Source organism: Haliotis asinina, chromosome 4 (assembly GCF_037392515.1).
Source record: "Haliotis asinina isolate JCU_RB_2024 chromosome 4, JCU_Hal_asi_v2, whole genome shotgun sequence".
Classification (NCBI taxonomy): Eukaryota; Metazoa; Mollusca; class Gastropoda; order Lepetellida; family Haliotidae; genus Haliotis; species Haliotis asinina.
Genome location: NC_090283.1, coordinates 78,014,941 through 78,030,942, shown reverse-complemented (window position 1 = coordinate 78,030,942; position 16,002 = coordinate 78,014,941). Strand labels below are relative to the sequence as shown.

Here is a 16,002-nt window from a genome sequence, read left to right as displayed (position 1 = left end):
TAACGTCATCATATATTTTCTATAACCCGCTATGATCCATATTTTCCATTGCTGTTTACGGATTGTGGTATCTGGCGACAGATAGTCCTTAATGATTAACACATCTGATGTTGACTTTTCACATAGGAAGTGAAAATCCTTGCCATCCACACTGACAGCGTGCTGCAGTGGTTTGTTGACATTAATTGTCAAAACATGACTTTTCTATGTTTCCACACCACATGCAAGAATGCTCACACCTCAACATTATATTGTCCTGTGGAATCAGTTGATCAGTGGATCAGTGTTTACTAGATTGCCATCCTCAACTCCCTTGGGAATATACCCGCCAAACTGTTTGGATGGAGTTAGAAGGTTCATGTTCACTCTTACCATTCATTGCTATGAACAGGAACATATAAGTCAAATGTTACACAGGCAAAGAGACAGACATTACATGAAGAACATGCTGAAACCTCAAGAGCCTGAACATATATGTTCTACTGCAATGCCGTTATACAAAAGAGTCCGATCAGTAAGGACGTGATATAGTACTGTATCGAGGGCGTGTCACCAGAGGTGGATTACGCAGATCTGTCATGGATGATGATGGAGACACATAGCTCAGTGCTTGTTGGTATGGAATTGGAAGGGTGTTTTGGCTGTACATGCTTGGGTCGACATGACCATAGGAAGGTGATATATATCCACTCTGGTGTCCATTCTGAATCTGAAGTGAGTGAAAAGCAGACTGGTAGTCCGGTGTGCCGTGAGAGAGAACAGGAGACGGGCCTCTGTAGAATCCATTCTCACCATACCCTGAATAACTCACCCTTGACAGCCTTTGCTGTTTTGGTCTTATGTCTTCGTCATCTTCATCGTCTTCATTTTCATCAACTTCAATATCCTCTTCCTCTTCATTGTCATCATTATCACTGTCATTGTCCTCATTCCCTCTGATGTTTGCCTTGACATCTGCTTTATCGGCATCCAGGTCTGCGTTACTATCATATGTTGTATCATCCTCGCCTTCGTCAGCTTCGTTTTCGTCTTGTTCTTCCTCATCAGTCTCGTGTGACTTATTTACTGCTGGTAGTCTATGCACTCCCTGGTGTGAAACGTGCCTGATTCTTGTTTGAATTTTCAAGTGTTCATCGACTCGTTCCTTTTCAGTTTCATTCTCTTCTTCGTCATCGTTGACGTTTTCTTCCTCCTCTTCTTCCTGTTTATGGAACTGTTCTGGTTTTATAGGTTCCACCATCCTTCCATAGAATGGATCATATCGCGTTACATCCTCTGGTTCATCATACAGTTGATCGGGCACTCGTTGCCAACTTCTCACACTTGCAGTAGAAGATGTTGACCCTCTCCGCGTTTGAACCAACACTGGAGGCCCCAATCCGTTCTGGCCCTGGTTGAATGCTTGCGGAGACACCTTGCCATTCTTACCTTTTCCACCTTTATGTCCACCTTCATTCTGCAGTCCTATCAGTTCGCTGTCGGGATCTTGATATACTGCAATTTCCGGAGGCTCCACTGAATGTGGTCGGTCGTTATGCAGCTCATCATCCTGTGGTTCTTGTTCAGCTTCTGGTTGAGCTTCTTGTTCATCCTTTGGTTCTGGAGTAGGTACTGGAGGTTTTTCCTTTCTCTTCTTCTTCTTCTTTTTTCTTGGTTTGGAACTCTCTGAGGCTAAATACCTCTGGACCTCGCTCTTATCGGAAAAGGGTGAACATGATTTCATGCCCTTCAAACACTCTATGAAGATGAAGACAACTGGAATATAACTGCCTCCTTCATTTGGATCACAGGCAAATATCTGCAACTTGTAATATCCAGAATAAGGCAACCTAGCCATGATCGCCATCGTTGTACTGTTTGTGGCTTCTGAAATATAGTCATCTAGATTACCAGATTGTTGTGAATGTTCCAAGCGAATAATGCTGTCTACTTTCCACTTCACTGGCAAAGAGAATGCAAGAGTTCCATCTTCTGAAAGGAAAATATTTTCCTCCAAAACGTCCTCTGTGAATCCGCAACCGAGAGCTTCGGCCTGTCCACCCCACATGCCAAAATGATCAGGATATGGTTCAGGATTTTCATCAGCTTCCACACAGTTGATGATGTAACTAACAAGACCTTGGTGTTTTGTCATGCCTTCAGTCTCCCCAAACAACATCAGTTTGAATGTTCCTTCGGACGGAGGTTTCACCTTTGCCGAGAAAATGCCATCTTTCTTATATAATATCACATTATTTTCATAATCATGTCCACTCCTCTTACGGTGAAATGTGCAGGATATGTTTACCATCTGTGCTTTAGTTGTACGGAATTTGATCGTGACATCACGTACAACGTCAATTTTGGCTTGTTTATGGGAGAGGAGCTCTATGCCCCATTCCATGCCATTCCTGTCTGGCTTCACGGCCTGGTTAAACTCATCCAGGGTGATAGGAGTTTTGAGGAGCTGGAAGGGAGCACTGTAATCCATACTGTCTTCCATATAAGGGAAATGGGCAAGGATGAACACATCCGGGTCTGTGAGGAAGTTCAGTTCATTGTAGTTCCATACGAACCTGTTGCTTTTGTCCATTTGTCCAGCTCCCCATGTCACGTCTACTGGCCACCACGTTCCATTAACACAGACGATGTTCCAGGCGTGGTTCACGAAAGAGTCCTCGGTGATAGGGACATTGGGGTCGTAGTTGGTCCCCTTGGAGAAGCCAGCAACGTAGAAACATGGGACAGAGACAACCCTGTAACAGTGGAGAACACACAGTCAGATCCGTATTATTACCTCACACCGGTATTGCATATTACATGAGCCGTTGTCGCTGAGTGAGCAAATAGTAGTATGCAGTCAGAGTTACTGAACCATACGCTGCGGCCTGTCATTTAATGACAGAAAAAGTGTTTAAAGAGGTATAGTCTCTTCTTAACAACTCCAACCAATACAAAGAAAAGAAATGTAAAAGGCATTGCTGACACATTTAAAATGACAAATTAAAATGACAAATTTAATGGAAAACAGCATAAAAATGGATGAAAAGCTATTAAACATCCTCATAATATTATAGTTTTCAGACGATATTTGACCAAATGTACACCGGGTTTACGTCTCTGTCCCATTTGTAACACCGCTGTAGAGGACGAGTATCATTTCACACGGTGACTTACATGCCACTTGTAGAATGAAATCAGAATAAATTTTCTTCCGGAACACTTTTGGAAATTTCTTTCGATCCATAAATTTGTAAGCCTCTTATATACGTCTCAGGAGAACATAATTAAACGTGTACAATATTATATTTACCATGCATATATTAGAAGAAATATGTGTTTAGAAACACTCTAGACTACACCTGTATACTCTTGTCAACTATATATATGGTATATCTTGTATATGGGCCCTTGGCCTCGTTATAAATAAATTCCTTTGACTTTTTTCCTACACTTGGTCTCCTAGGAAGATCAGATTTGTACATACAAATATCAACTGATGTTCCCGAAAAGTTATTTTGTTCCACTTTTTGTGTTTTAATACACTTATCGCATGTTTTTATTATCTGGTGTAATACTTTCAAGGTATATTTTTGCACAAAGCCCATTTGTTACTGACTATCCATACAAGTCTATCACAGGTGAAATGGCATGTACCCTAATGTCGTTGCTGAAATGTGTTCGACAGCGTTTAAGCAGACCATTTGTAATATTGATTACTATGTATTACTGCATGCATGGGTTCATATTAATTTTGGCAATTATGTCGGACACAACGTCTTCGTAAGAATGTGTAGAAATCATTTGAGAGAAAACCATTCTACATGTAACTTCCTTCAATATTAGGTCAGAACAAAAGGATTGATGTTGGTTGACGTCTGTAGGATCCGACATTAATGAAGTAATCTTACTTGCACAAGGCTTCAAAGAGTTGAGCATACCCATCGCATACACTGATGCGATACTTCAGAACTGACTTGGGGTCGGACGGGTACACATGGGTCTTGGTGAGGAAGGATTCGGTATCATAGCTACAACAAAACAACACATTCAACATGGATTGAATAAACATATTCTACCAACAGAGAGATAAAAGGGTTAGATGGGACAACACATAGCTCCGTATCACAAGGGTATACGGCTGTCATAAATTCATGTACGGCAGGTAAGATCGTCTCAACGCTGCGATCACTTTGTGGAACTGTGGCCATTTCCATAATAACAGGAAAGCTCTCTTAAACGCCTGGTGTTCAGGAACACTTGTGTTAAACCGCACCAGAATGACAAGAGAACACCACGACTGTTTATCCGATCACAAAGCTACCGTAAGAATTTATGAAAGGACATTACATAAGTAGAGTAAGAGAAGTATGAATGTGTAGTGTTAATTTAAGCATAAGTGAGTTTATTTTACGTCGCACTTAGCAATATTCCAGCTATGTGGCGACGGTCTGTAAATAATCGAATCTGGACCAGACAATATAGTAATCAACAGCATGAGTATCGATCTGAACTGTTAGGAACCGATGATATGTGTCAACAAAAGACGTATATTATACGCCTATTGTGACAACCAAGTCAGCGAGCTTGATCACTCGATCCCGGTAGTCGCCTCTTGCGACAAGCATGGTTGCTGAAAGCCAGTATTCTCACCTGGACTTTCACGGGTCATGTTAAACATGGTTTCTGTAGTCATCCTTAACAGGTGCAGAGCGGTTGTACCTCATGTATACTCTTTATCTCTTTCATTCATTCAGAGCCTGTCATTTCTCTATTTTTCCATCAGAAGGTTGCATGTCCATTGTCTCCATAAGCAACCGACAGTGAGCTACCGGTAACTCGAAGTCTAGATGCCGACTGAGTTACCGATATCCAGAATGCGTATTCTTCAACACATAGACATTAATAAGCAAATTCAGTGCATTCAATGTATTTGCACCATCGTTGTTCATCAGTGTGCTAAATAATATTGTTTGTCTACACGCGGAATACTTCTAATGATGCTGGTAATAGGCAACAGACAAGATGATTTTTATACAAACGAGGATCTCCTTCCTATGTTTTGTCTGCGTGGCCAGACTAACGCCTGAACCCATAATATAAAAGTTCATTTTGTCACGATGGGATGGCAACCCGTGGGAACATCCATGTTCAAGAGTCAAACTGATTCTCTTCAGCGTGGACGCCGAACTAGCGTGTATGTAATGCCATGTCGAACCATTCACGTCAAAGATAGATATCACCATAATTCATGTAATTTATGACTCCACTAACAACTGGTCATAGAGATAAAGATGAGAGTCTTGTGATCTTTACCATATGTTCAACGCCATCCATCTGTAGAAAGCTCGCACCATTTCCAGATCCGTTTTGGCTTCATGAGACAGATACCTCGCCAGATCTTCCACCGATTTGCCATGCTCATCGGGAACCTGGAAATAATCACACCTTAACTGAGATATGTAAGACAAATCTTCAAATGTTTTGCAAATGCCAATGTGACGTTAAATATTAGCTCACTCTTTCAAACGTTCTGCACTGACGTGTCCGTATTCTACACTTGGTGGCGCTTAGATAGAACGGTACATGTAGGCTAGTTGACAATGTTGACTCGGCAAGATACTGCCATTACAATCAACTGTGTAGGGATGTGTCTCTCAGGCGCGAAAGATACAAATCTCCTCAATCCTTAATCCATGCTCGTCTCGTGGTGTTCATAGATATGGTTAACGTGTAAGATATGCCTCACTCTTGACTTGACTCACTCATCAGGCTGAAATGCCAACTCACGACAAAATATTGACTCTAACAGTAGAACACACATAGTGTCCTTCGAAAACGCCATACCTTTTCCGCCCACTTGTCTCTCTTTTGAAATACAGACAAATCAGGGATCAAATCGTCCTTTCTCTTCTTTGGTCGAGGCAAATCTGGGATTCCGTTTTGGGTTGTCTTGGCAACAGCTGTGTTCTGAATCTGAGGTCTGACCACCTGGGAGACACCGGGGCGAGCCCTTGAGTTACCTGTATCAGCGTTGTGGGGTCTCCTGACATACTCGGTGCTGGGGCCGCAGCCCATCTGCAACCATACATTATTTTCATAGCAAACTGAGCAAACTGACATATAGTCACGTATGATGATGTTCGTTGTTTCTTCATAATTATTGTACCAATGGTTGGAAATATATTGAAAAGGAGGTTTCGACATATGGGTTGGGTTTGCATGATTTGTTCAGCTCAGTGTGTCTATCGATACTGCCTGTATGATGCTCAGTTCATGCACTTGTCTTGTTCACCCCTTTATACAGTAGTACATGATAAAATCCACTCATTTCTCGAAATTCACGAGTGACCGCAAGCTTAGAAAATAGCTGTGAAAAGAATATTTAAAGTCACACACGGAACAGTTATTGATTACTGTGCTGCGGTCGAAGGAATAGCGAGCGTACCTTAAACCAGATTGCGCCATTTTTTGAGGAAGTGACAACAGATATGTGTCATTGCACGGATCGTAATGAACATATATCACAGCAACAATACTACCTTAAGATAACCTAAACACCTGGAAAATAACCTACCTTGAGGAAAATATCAGTACAATCTTTCTGTCTTGAAGCACGCTCGGGCGATGATTAAACAAACCTCCTAGCAGGTCGACGATTATTTAGTAAATACCTACATACTAAAAAGTACAGTAATATAAGGGATATCTAGACGGATTATTGGTCTTGAAAGGTGGTATAGAAACCGAATGTCACAGCTGGTTAAATTCGAATAGATGACAAATATCGTGTGGTATGAAGATTTGTATACAGCGTGAAGACCACTCGTTGATTTGGCCTTGTTGACAGAGCACACCGCGATTAATATGCATCTACAAAGTACCTGCATTGTGGAGCCTTTTGTGATAACAGTCTAACGTTATTGATTGATTTGGGGTGATCAATACATTGTCCTAAGTCGGGTGTGGACGTCATACTTTCCTCAACGCTTATGTATTAAATGCTGCTTTGAACTTAATTCACGAACTTTTAAAAACTCGTACGTGTGAAGGTCATTCGTAAATCAGTACAGACCTATATTGAGTGACACATCAGTGCAGGTAGTGGTTATACTTTGAACATATTTACCTGGGTACCTCGATGTGTTTACGTTCGCTCTGAGCCCGTGTGGCAAATACCCGGGTGAAAAGTGAGGGGGGAGGCGCGATTGCCATTTCACATTTATTGTAGTGAAGGTTCGGTGGCCGAGCGGGTGTCTTTGATTGCAGACACTGTGCCTAACTCTGTTACATTGCGTTTGAATTTTCCAAATACTTGAAGCTTTTTACTGGTGAGTGAGTTCGGCTTTACGAAGAACTACAGCTACGTGACGTTGCTCTGTAAATAATTGACCAGACAATCTGAACCAGGCAATCAAGTGATCAGCCTCATGAGCTTCACTTGGGAACCGATGTCTTGTGTCATCCAAGTCAGATAGTCTGACCACCCGATCCCGTTAGTCATCTTTTACGACAATTACCTGTTCCTGAAGATCAATTCTACCCCGGATCGTCACTGGGACGTTCTTTACTAAGAATATATTACATAAATTATGCCATATGCGATATTGCATTAAGCACAATCGCGTCAGCAAACCAGACCACTCGATCTGTTTAGGCACCACATCGATGATTCTTGGAGATTATTCTAATCTGGATCTTCACATGAGGACCGGAACGTGTGACAAAGATCTTCAGCAGATCAGATCGGTGCAGATCGGTTCTCATGCTGTTGAGCACTGGATTGTCTGGCCCAGACTAGATTATTTACAGACCATAGCTAAATAGCTGGAATATTGCTGAGTGAGGTTTAAAACCAATCTCTCATTCACTCATTCAAGAACACTTCAAGTTATTTCGACATGAGCATGAATAGAAATCCTTATAAAGCCAAAGGAAATGATGGTTCAGATGGCTGTGTAGTAGGGCAGTATACAAAATACAAGCACTGTCAGTTTAACAAAATATCATGCACCTCCATGTGGAACTTGTTCAGTCATAACCAAACGCTGCAAATTTGCATTTTGTGAAGACAAACTATTTAATATCAAAACCAACAAAAATGGTACAGATGTTTTAACATGTGCAGGATGTGGTGAACATTATATTGGAGAAACTGGACTGCAACTAAAGGACCGAGTCACTGTACACAGACAGTAAATTAGAGATCCGGATGTACGATTTATAAATGTAAGCAAACACATTGATGAATGCGGAAATGGCCAGTTTACCATCTTTCCGTCTTACCAGTTGTTTAACAATGATAAACAATTTCGGGTGGAGAAAGAAGAAATGTCCCTAAGGTTGTTTATACCTAAACTCAATTAAAAGTATCATTTTGTATTCTTCCTAATGTAACTCAGTATGTATTTGTGCACTGAAACGATAATGGATACATGTTCGCCACTATTGTTCCTAACAATGATGTCAAACACATGATGACGTCACAAACGTAACCCTACTGTTACCCGTGGCTACGTGTTACGTCTATATCGCTATTGTCACTAACTGTGACGTCATACTCATGATGACGACATATCTATCACCGTTGTTGGTCTCTCTCTCAATATATATATTACTTATACACCTGCTCAAAACACCTATTCATATACACTTTCTTTGTGTGTGTGTGTGTGTGTGTATGTGTGTATGTGTGTGTGTGGATGCAATACCTTGTTAAAAGAAATGAAACATTCTGTCTAAATATTCTAAAACTCTGTACATGATGGAACAGAAGATTTGAAAGCCCTATTTGATTTTAGGTTTTGAAAGGTGATAAAGTAGGCCAGATGGTACAAGTTTATACACTAAGTGTGAAATGTGGGATGACTTCCTTAAAATCTTGAGTGATTGGCACAATGAACGTTTTTCATAGATACAAATTAGGCAGTAAAATTCTGTATGGGCAACTCTGCTACTAAATATACATTCACATTGAGCGTGTTTCGGTTTGGATCTCAGGGAATATTGCTTTAAGCAAATGTGTCACGGAGTGCCCCTCACGATATGTTTCCTACCCTCACGACAGGATGTATGCAAATGCATTGACGCAGGTGTTGACCTGTGTAACTTACAAAACATACTCCTTGCCAGTCGCATGTATTGTGGGGGTCCAGTATCAATGACGGTACGCCTGTAACCAACACATGCCTTGTTTACCGACATTAGACTGAAGGTGTTTGCACATTACGGTTTCTGTGGGACATAAATAGCATATGAATATGAACACAACAGTGTCGTTCCTAGCGGAATATATGTGCTCGAAGTGATAGACATGTTAACAAACTTTGAGAGTTATACGGAACGAGTTTAAAATTTCTAATGCCTAGGAATATGAGTTCAACATAATAATTTGGAAAACCTGAAAAAAAGGGCAAGTAATCAATACATAATCATTAACATCTTTGCATTCCTATGCTAAGGGAACGTGTTCCTGAATTAATATCACATGGTAGGGATGTCCATGAAATTGCAAAAAACGCCAGTGCATACACACACACACGCACGCACATACACACACACACGCACACACGCACACGTGCAGAGGAACAATGGGTAATAGTTAAAAAGGTGGTCGTACATGTTTTTCTCCACTGAATTAGAGGTTACTGGCATGTGGAAAGTGTACTGATTGTAGAAATGTTTTCCAGATGCCTACCATAAAATGTTTAGAAAACTTGAATGATGTAATGTGCAGACAGGAGAATAGCAGGTAACGTACCGGGCCAACCAGATGAGGCTGTGTCTGTGAAATAGCCACAATATCCTGTGGTCAGCAACGACACACCTCAAACGTGTTAGGAATGTACTTCTTACAAGTTTGGAAATAAGGAAACATATATTCTAGCGTTTGAAAGCATCGGCTTGATAAAATGTGTCTACATAAGAAACCACTGTGCCACTAAGGGAACCATATATATGTAAGTCTATGAGTATCTTGACTACATACTAAATTTGACATTATAGTTTAGTGGTATTACATAAATCATGAACTGCACTGTCGTTCGTCAACACTCAAAACATACTTTCATAGGGTTTTATTCTTTAAAAAAACACGTTTGATTAAAACTGACAAAGAGTATGAACAGCAAACTGCTGCTGTTAGGTTATAGACTTCGTATGGAGGCATTTTGCATGATGCAATGGATCACAATGTCATTTCTACAGTTATTTCTAAACCAACCTATTTTTACACATAATCACCCAAGAGATAAGCTACTTACAAGCAGTGTATAGATGAGTCCGCACAAACACGTCCACCAAAAGGACGTCCACACATACGCCTCAATAAACGTCTACATATAGACGTGCACCCAATAGACGTTGTCAAACAGACAACCTCCCAGGAGACGTCCACAGGTAGACGTGCACCCTAACAACTTCCACACACAGACGTCCATCAAACAGACATCCACACATGGTCATGCTCACATAGACCTAGGCACATGGCCGCCCACAGATAGACGTCCATCCAATAAACATCTACACACGCTACAACAGCCATGACTCTTTGCACATTTTAACATACTAAACAACAAGCTACAACTTACCAGTGATATATGTCATTCAGTGTAGATGGCATAAATTACCCTCTCCAATGTTGTACCACTGACGTAACCACGCAGAACCATGTTATTTCCTAATGTTGATTGTGATGCACCTGTAATAGTTTCGAGCTCCCCTCCTGTCGCCCGTAATTCATTCACCAGGCATAGAGAGGACACCCAACTAGCAGACTTTTAAGGGACTTAGAGGGTTATGAGAATAACAATTGACGTGATTCTACCAAAGGCAGTTACCAATAATACCACACATACCGCGTAATATCCCCACACCAAACAGCGGCATGTTCCATTCTCAACACCTCTAGTGTTTGTTCAACAAACGTTCTATTTCATTGTCATTTCGGATGGGAGTATATACCCAAAGTTGAACTTAGAAAATGGGATACATGACTTAGGACACTACACATGTGCCACATAAGCTTCGGTATGAGGCTGGATCAAAGGTTGAGACATTGTATGGAGGAAACGTCCTACATCCTCCGCTAAAACTATTGTCAAACTAGACAATGCCAACATGTGACTAGAGTATGATTAATGACTGCAGGAGTAAGGGTATGGTATCGCAACACCGGTTTGTGAGGGAGACACCCACTACCGAATTTTATCTATCGTCACATATGACATATTTGAGATTACACTTTCTTGGTAAAGTACAACTTCTAGTACTTCTTTTGAGTTGAGTCCCATCCGGGATTTGAACCCACACCCTCAGAGTCAGGCAAACATGAAAGTCAGACAACTGGTAGTCTAGACTGCGGGCTTTGTGCACCCCTCTGACACGGATCCCACGGCCGGAAGATATTATTAACACAGAGCCATTTAGAAAGTGGTCAGATGAACATATATTTGGGATTACACTTTCTTGGTTAAGTACAAATTCTAGTGCTTTTTTGAGTTGAGTCCCATTCATCTATTGCCATCCATCAAAGTATTTCTACGCCTCTTTTCGTACCGTAGATCACTATCTCGTTTATTACAAAAAGTGATTTTTTTCAATTACTGTGTGAATCGTTGTTCACAGAGAAGGCTTATTTCTTTTCAAGCTTTCGACAAGAAAGGCACCAAGGTATACATGTTCAGGTTCCTCATGATGTGAAATCTGTGCAAATAGTTTTATCCCATAATACCCTTGGCTTGGAAACTGTGCACGGATATTCACAGACGAATCCGTCCCGGAAACAGATGTTTGCGTGTCATTGACCGCCTTTTCCGCTGGAACTACTTCCAGTGACACTTCAAGCTTCCAGTTGGTTTCCAAGTTGATTTCAACTTCACCGTTCATTGCAAAGAATATGCTGTTAAGAAGAGCATCTTTGTTAAAGCCATACTCTAGCGCCATGGCCTTTAATCCCCATGGGTGAGAGATAATGGGATAAGGTCTGATGTCAGAATGGGCCTCCATACACTGTATCAAAATACTGCCAATGTGTTCCTGCTTGGATGCGAATGTCGTCAGGGTCCTGGCAAACAGAAGAATGGAATAGTATCCGACATTGGGAAGTCGACATTTTATAACAACCTCACCATATTCCCAGTACGCCATAATAAACCTGTCCAGATTTCCAGTGCCGTCTGCCCCTTTCAGACGAACTCTCAAGTCAGTTTCAGGTCTGGCCTGGAATGTCAACTCGACAAGTCCATTCTTTGATGTCACTACATCGGTCTTGTTAATGTCTGACTGAAATCCATACGCACTTACATTCGACAATACTCCCCAAAGGCCTTGATGCTTTGGATAGGGCCTTACTGACCCATCGGACGATTTACAACGAAGAAGAAACGATGTCAGTGGGTGGTACGAGTCGCCGATTGTATCCGTTTGTCCAAATATTTTTAACGTGTATGTGCCCGGTCTTGGAGGTGTGACCTTGATAGTGAAATCTCCGTTATCCTTCTTTCTGATCAACACATGGTTGAAGAAATCTTTTCCCGTGTTTTCTTCATCGAGATAGCACATCATACGTTCAAGTTTAGTTCTAGTACATCGTGCTGTTATTTCACATGACACATCCAAATCCACAACTTGGTGTATGTGCGTTGTTGACTCAAATCCCCATTCCATGCCTCTAGTGTGGAGAACTGCAGCTTTTGAAAACTCCTCCAGGCTTATTGGTTTCCTTAGTAACTGATACAGAGCACTGTTGGAGAGACTGTTTTTCATGAACGGATAATGTTTCACAATGAACAAATTTGGATCCATTAAAAAATGTAGTTCCTCGTGCTGGCGCACGAACTGATAGTTCTTGTCGATTGGTCCAGCTCCCCATGTGACTTCAATCGGCCACCAATCGCCGCTCACGAACACAATGTTCCAGATGTGATTGCTTTCTTCGTCAGCTGTATATCTGTGTCCTGGGTGATGTCCAAAACATTTAGCAAAACCTGTAATCTTTTTACAGGGAATGTGCACCTCTCTGGAAGCACAGAAATGAAAAGGCGTTCAGCTGAAGACACATGGTATCACTAGAATGAACGTGCTACTGTTTGAACGGTACATCACTACAGATTTTCCCTGAGCACTTCTCAACGAAACAACATGTGCATGTTAGCTTTTCAGGTTGCTGATTCATATATTATGACGGCCCCATCGTTCATGATGTCACAGACTGATGACAAGATGATTTCAGTGTTAGATCAAACCACCTGCCTCTGGTCTATGTTTCGTACGACAACTTAGGGTTTACAAATACCAGTTATGACACAGATCGTCACGGATGCGGAAAACATACCCACAAAGCTCTTTGAAGAGTGTGGCGAAACCTTCACAGACGCCTGCCCTGCGTCTGAGAACTGTTGCAGCATCCTGGGGACCGATGCTGTCACTTTGGAAGCCTGCAGCATCATAACTGAAACACATTATAAAAACAGTTATATACTACCCCATGTAGCAGATGCCATAACAAAATGTCAAAATGTCAAAATGATTGCCACGGGCCTGCTCAATCTTGACTTGTCTGTCAACAAACTGAGAACATATCAGCGTTAAATCACAGGCAGAGGAAGACTAAACACTATATTATAACATGTTCTTGGGCACATCATCGGATGGGACATTACGTATTTTCAACCTGTATTCCACCTCACTAAGATGACTTGATATATGTAGAGGCAACAAGCTACATTAACCTTATACCGCAGAATCGTTTGTGTCTGACGTTAAATCAAGGAAATGTTTACAGCCATCACATGAAACATTGCCTTATAAGTTTTGTCAAATTGTACGTGGGTTTGTTTATATTTTTAACCGAATTAGGCTGTTCGTAAGCTATGCCAAAATGTATCAAACGTTTGTATGTGTGTCTTTCCGTCTCTCTTTGGTGTTTGTGTGTTTGTGTGTTTGTGTGTGCGCGTGCGTATGTGCGTGCATGCAGGTATGTGTATTACTGAGCGTAGCCTATGAGTAGGTAGTGCACCCAAATAAATGTACATCAATAATGACCTGAACCATTGTGTACTTGTCAAAAAGAATGACCGGTACCTGAATGCCCTGTTCGTGCCCTGTCTACCAGCAGATCGCCGTTTACATGTAGTTTCCTTAATGATTGCCACAGGCACACAACACATGACGGTATAATAATCGTGGGTTAGTACTTATCATTTACAACTTACATCATATATATTACCTAATGTTGCTTGTGATCCACATGTAAAATGCTCGGACTCTCCCGACGTCGCTCAGGGCTGGCTTCACCAGGTAGTGAGCTAAACGAGATGTGGAGGATGTTACATCTGCGGGAGCCTAATAATAATAAGTTAATAAGAATAATGATAGTAATCATGATATGTGAACTACGCTCGCCAGTTTAACTATTGGGTATACATTTTCGATCAGGGCCTTTATGCTTGCAAAACTCCCACTTTGAGTGCATATTACACATATGTATGCGTTTAAAATCTGTTTGACAGCATAACGACAAATTGTAACGGGTCTTCAGTGGCGTGAATACGTCATTAGGTGTTACATTCACATTGTATTTTGATAAAATGCGAGTATGCTTGTCGTAAGAGGCGACAACGTGATCGGGTGGTCGGGCTCGCTGACTCGGCTGACATATGTCATCGGTTCCCAATTAAGCAGATCGCTGCACATGCTGTTAATCAATGGATTTTCTGGTCCAGACTCAATTGTTTACAGGCCGCCGTCATATACCTGAAATACTGCTGACTGTGTCCAGTGAGTCAGTCAGTGAGTCCGTAAGTCAGTGAGTCAGTCAGTCAATGATTCAGTCAGTCTGACATTCAGTCAGTCAGTTAGTCAAATCAGTTAGCCAATCAGTCCGTCCGCCCGTCCAACCGTCCGTCAGTCAGTGAGCCAGTGAGTGAGTGAGTCAGTCAGTCAGTCACTCACTCACTCACTCAATTCCTCACTCACTCATTCTAGGTAATGAGATGTAAAAATCCACCACGCCCTGCATCAATTGATATGAACAAAATGAATGATGTTGTTTATTATTTTTATTTTTTTAAAAAAAAAAAAAAAAAAGAAACTGGTCTTCAGCCACGTTGATCATCGAATTTGAAACGTGTTTATGATGCTAAATACTATTGTATGGTTTACAGACAATGGTAGCATAGCAGGATAACGCGGAAAGCGGTATTTGGCACACTCACTTTTGTTGTATATTGAATTTATACTTGTGAAGAGTACAAACCCTCAAGGCATGCAGGTCAATATATTCGAACTCAGATGCATGGGGAACGACGTCGGCACGTCTCTTCGTGGGGGGCCTGATTGGTGGGTCTGTGTCATGTCCAGACTGGACCGTCCTAACTATGTCTTCTCCGGCGTGACGGGGATAAGCGATTGAGCTACTGCTTCCCATCTATGCATCATAAATGAAAAACAGAAAACACGAGAATTTAGTTTTACACAACCTAGAATTTGTTTTATCAGTATGACACTATGTAGCCAGACACCAACGCCATGAACTGTTTGTCCGTATTTATGTAAGACCGGTGAAGTAAATAGCGTTAAATCACATGCTTACTTTTGACACGATCCCTGCAGCTATAGCTTCCTTAAACAGTACTGTCGTGAAGATACTATAGGTTTAAAATATATTCTGCAGCTCATTGGCCGCCGGCTCTAGGGATCGGGTGGTACAGTCACTGATGAGACAAAGCCAGTTTCCCACACACAATTAGATCCAAAGTGATTTTCTCACGCTCATATAGTACGTACCTTCATACAGTCTCGGTTGCACACACTGGACTAGTATGAATTTACGAGGGTCGGACTATCTGTGACTGTTTATGGTTGAACTTTAAAGTGTTGTTCACTGACCAGATCCGTCACGTGACGCTGACACCAATAGAATCACCTCTCAATAAACATGAAAATGGTATTTCCTAGTTTTTGGATTAAAAAGCTATGACAAGACAATATATGCCTACCTTCTGGGATCGTCAGCTGCAAACT

The 16,002-nt window shown here is 41.4% G+C and overlaps 2 protein-coding genes across 2 annotated transcripts; both read right to left on the bottom strand.

Annotated features, from left to right (window-relative positions):
• Positions 1-511: 511 nt before the first annotated feature.
• Positions 512-10,658, bottom strand: LOC137281919 (uncharacterized). Its single transcript, XM_067813640.1, has 5 exons — positions 10,569-10,658; positions 5,827-6,057; positions 5,296-5,411; positions 3,891-4,010; positions 512-2,735 (listed from the first exon to the last, which is right to left on the bottom strand). The coding sequence occupies exons 2-5, from the start codon at positions 6,055-6,057 to the stop codon at positions 512-514; spliced, it is 2,691 nt and encodes an 896-aa protein (XP_067669741.1). The 5' UTR covers positions 10,569-10,658.
• Positions 10,041-16,002, bottom strand: LOC137281924 (kyphoscoliosis peptidase-like). The gene is made up of 5 exons (XM_067813645.1): positions 15,978-16,002; positions 15,236-15,406; positions 14,207-14,322; positions 13,313-13,429; positions 10,041-12,997 (listed from the first exon to the last, which is right to left on the bottom strand). The coding sequence occupies exons 2-5, from the start codon at positions 15,404-15,406 to the stop codon at positions 11,599-11,601; spliced, it is 1,803 nt and encodes a 600-aa protein (XP_067669746.1). The 5' UTR covers positions 15,978-16,002; the 3' UTR covers positions 10,041-11,598.

What these genes read in the sequence shown, in the direction of transcription:
- LOC137281919 (XM_067813640.1), bottom strand. Translation starts at nt 6,057, where the DNA reads ATGGGCTGCGGCCCCAGCACCGAGTATGTCAGGAGACCCCACAACGCT. An exon ending in GAGACAAGTGGGCGGAAAAG is followed by an intron (nt 5,412 to 5,826) that starts GTATGGCGTTTT and finishes GATTATTTCCAG; the next exon opens with GTTCCCGATGAGCATGGCAA. An exon ending in CTCTTTGAAGCCTTGTGCAA is followed by an intron (nt 2,736 to 3,890) that starts GTAAGATTACTT and finishes CCACTGTTACAG; the next exon opens with GGTTGTCTCTGTCCCATGTT.
- LOC137281924 (XM_067813645.1), bottom strand. Translation starts at nt 15,406, where the DNA reads ATGGGAAGCAGTAGCTCAATCGCTTATCCCCGTCACGCCGGAGAAGAC. An exon ending in TGGATCACAAGCAACATTAG is followed by an intron (nt 13,430 to 14,206) that starts GTAATATATATG and finishes AATGTGTTTCAG; the next exon opens with TTATGATGCTGCAGGCTTCC. An exon ending in CTCTTCAAAGAGCTTTGTGG is followed by an intron (nt 12,998 to 13,312) that starts GTATGTTTTCCG and finishes CTGTGCTTCCAG; the next exon opens with AGAGGTGCACATTCCCTGTA.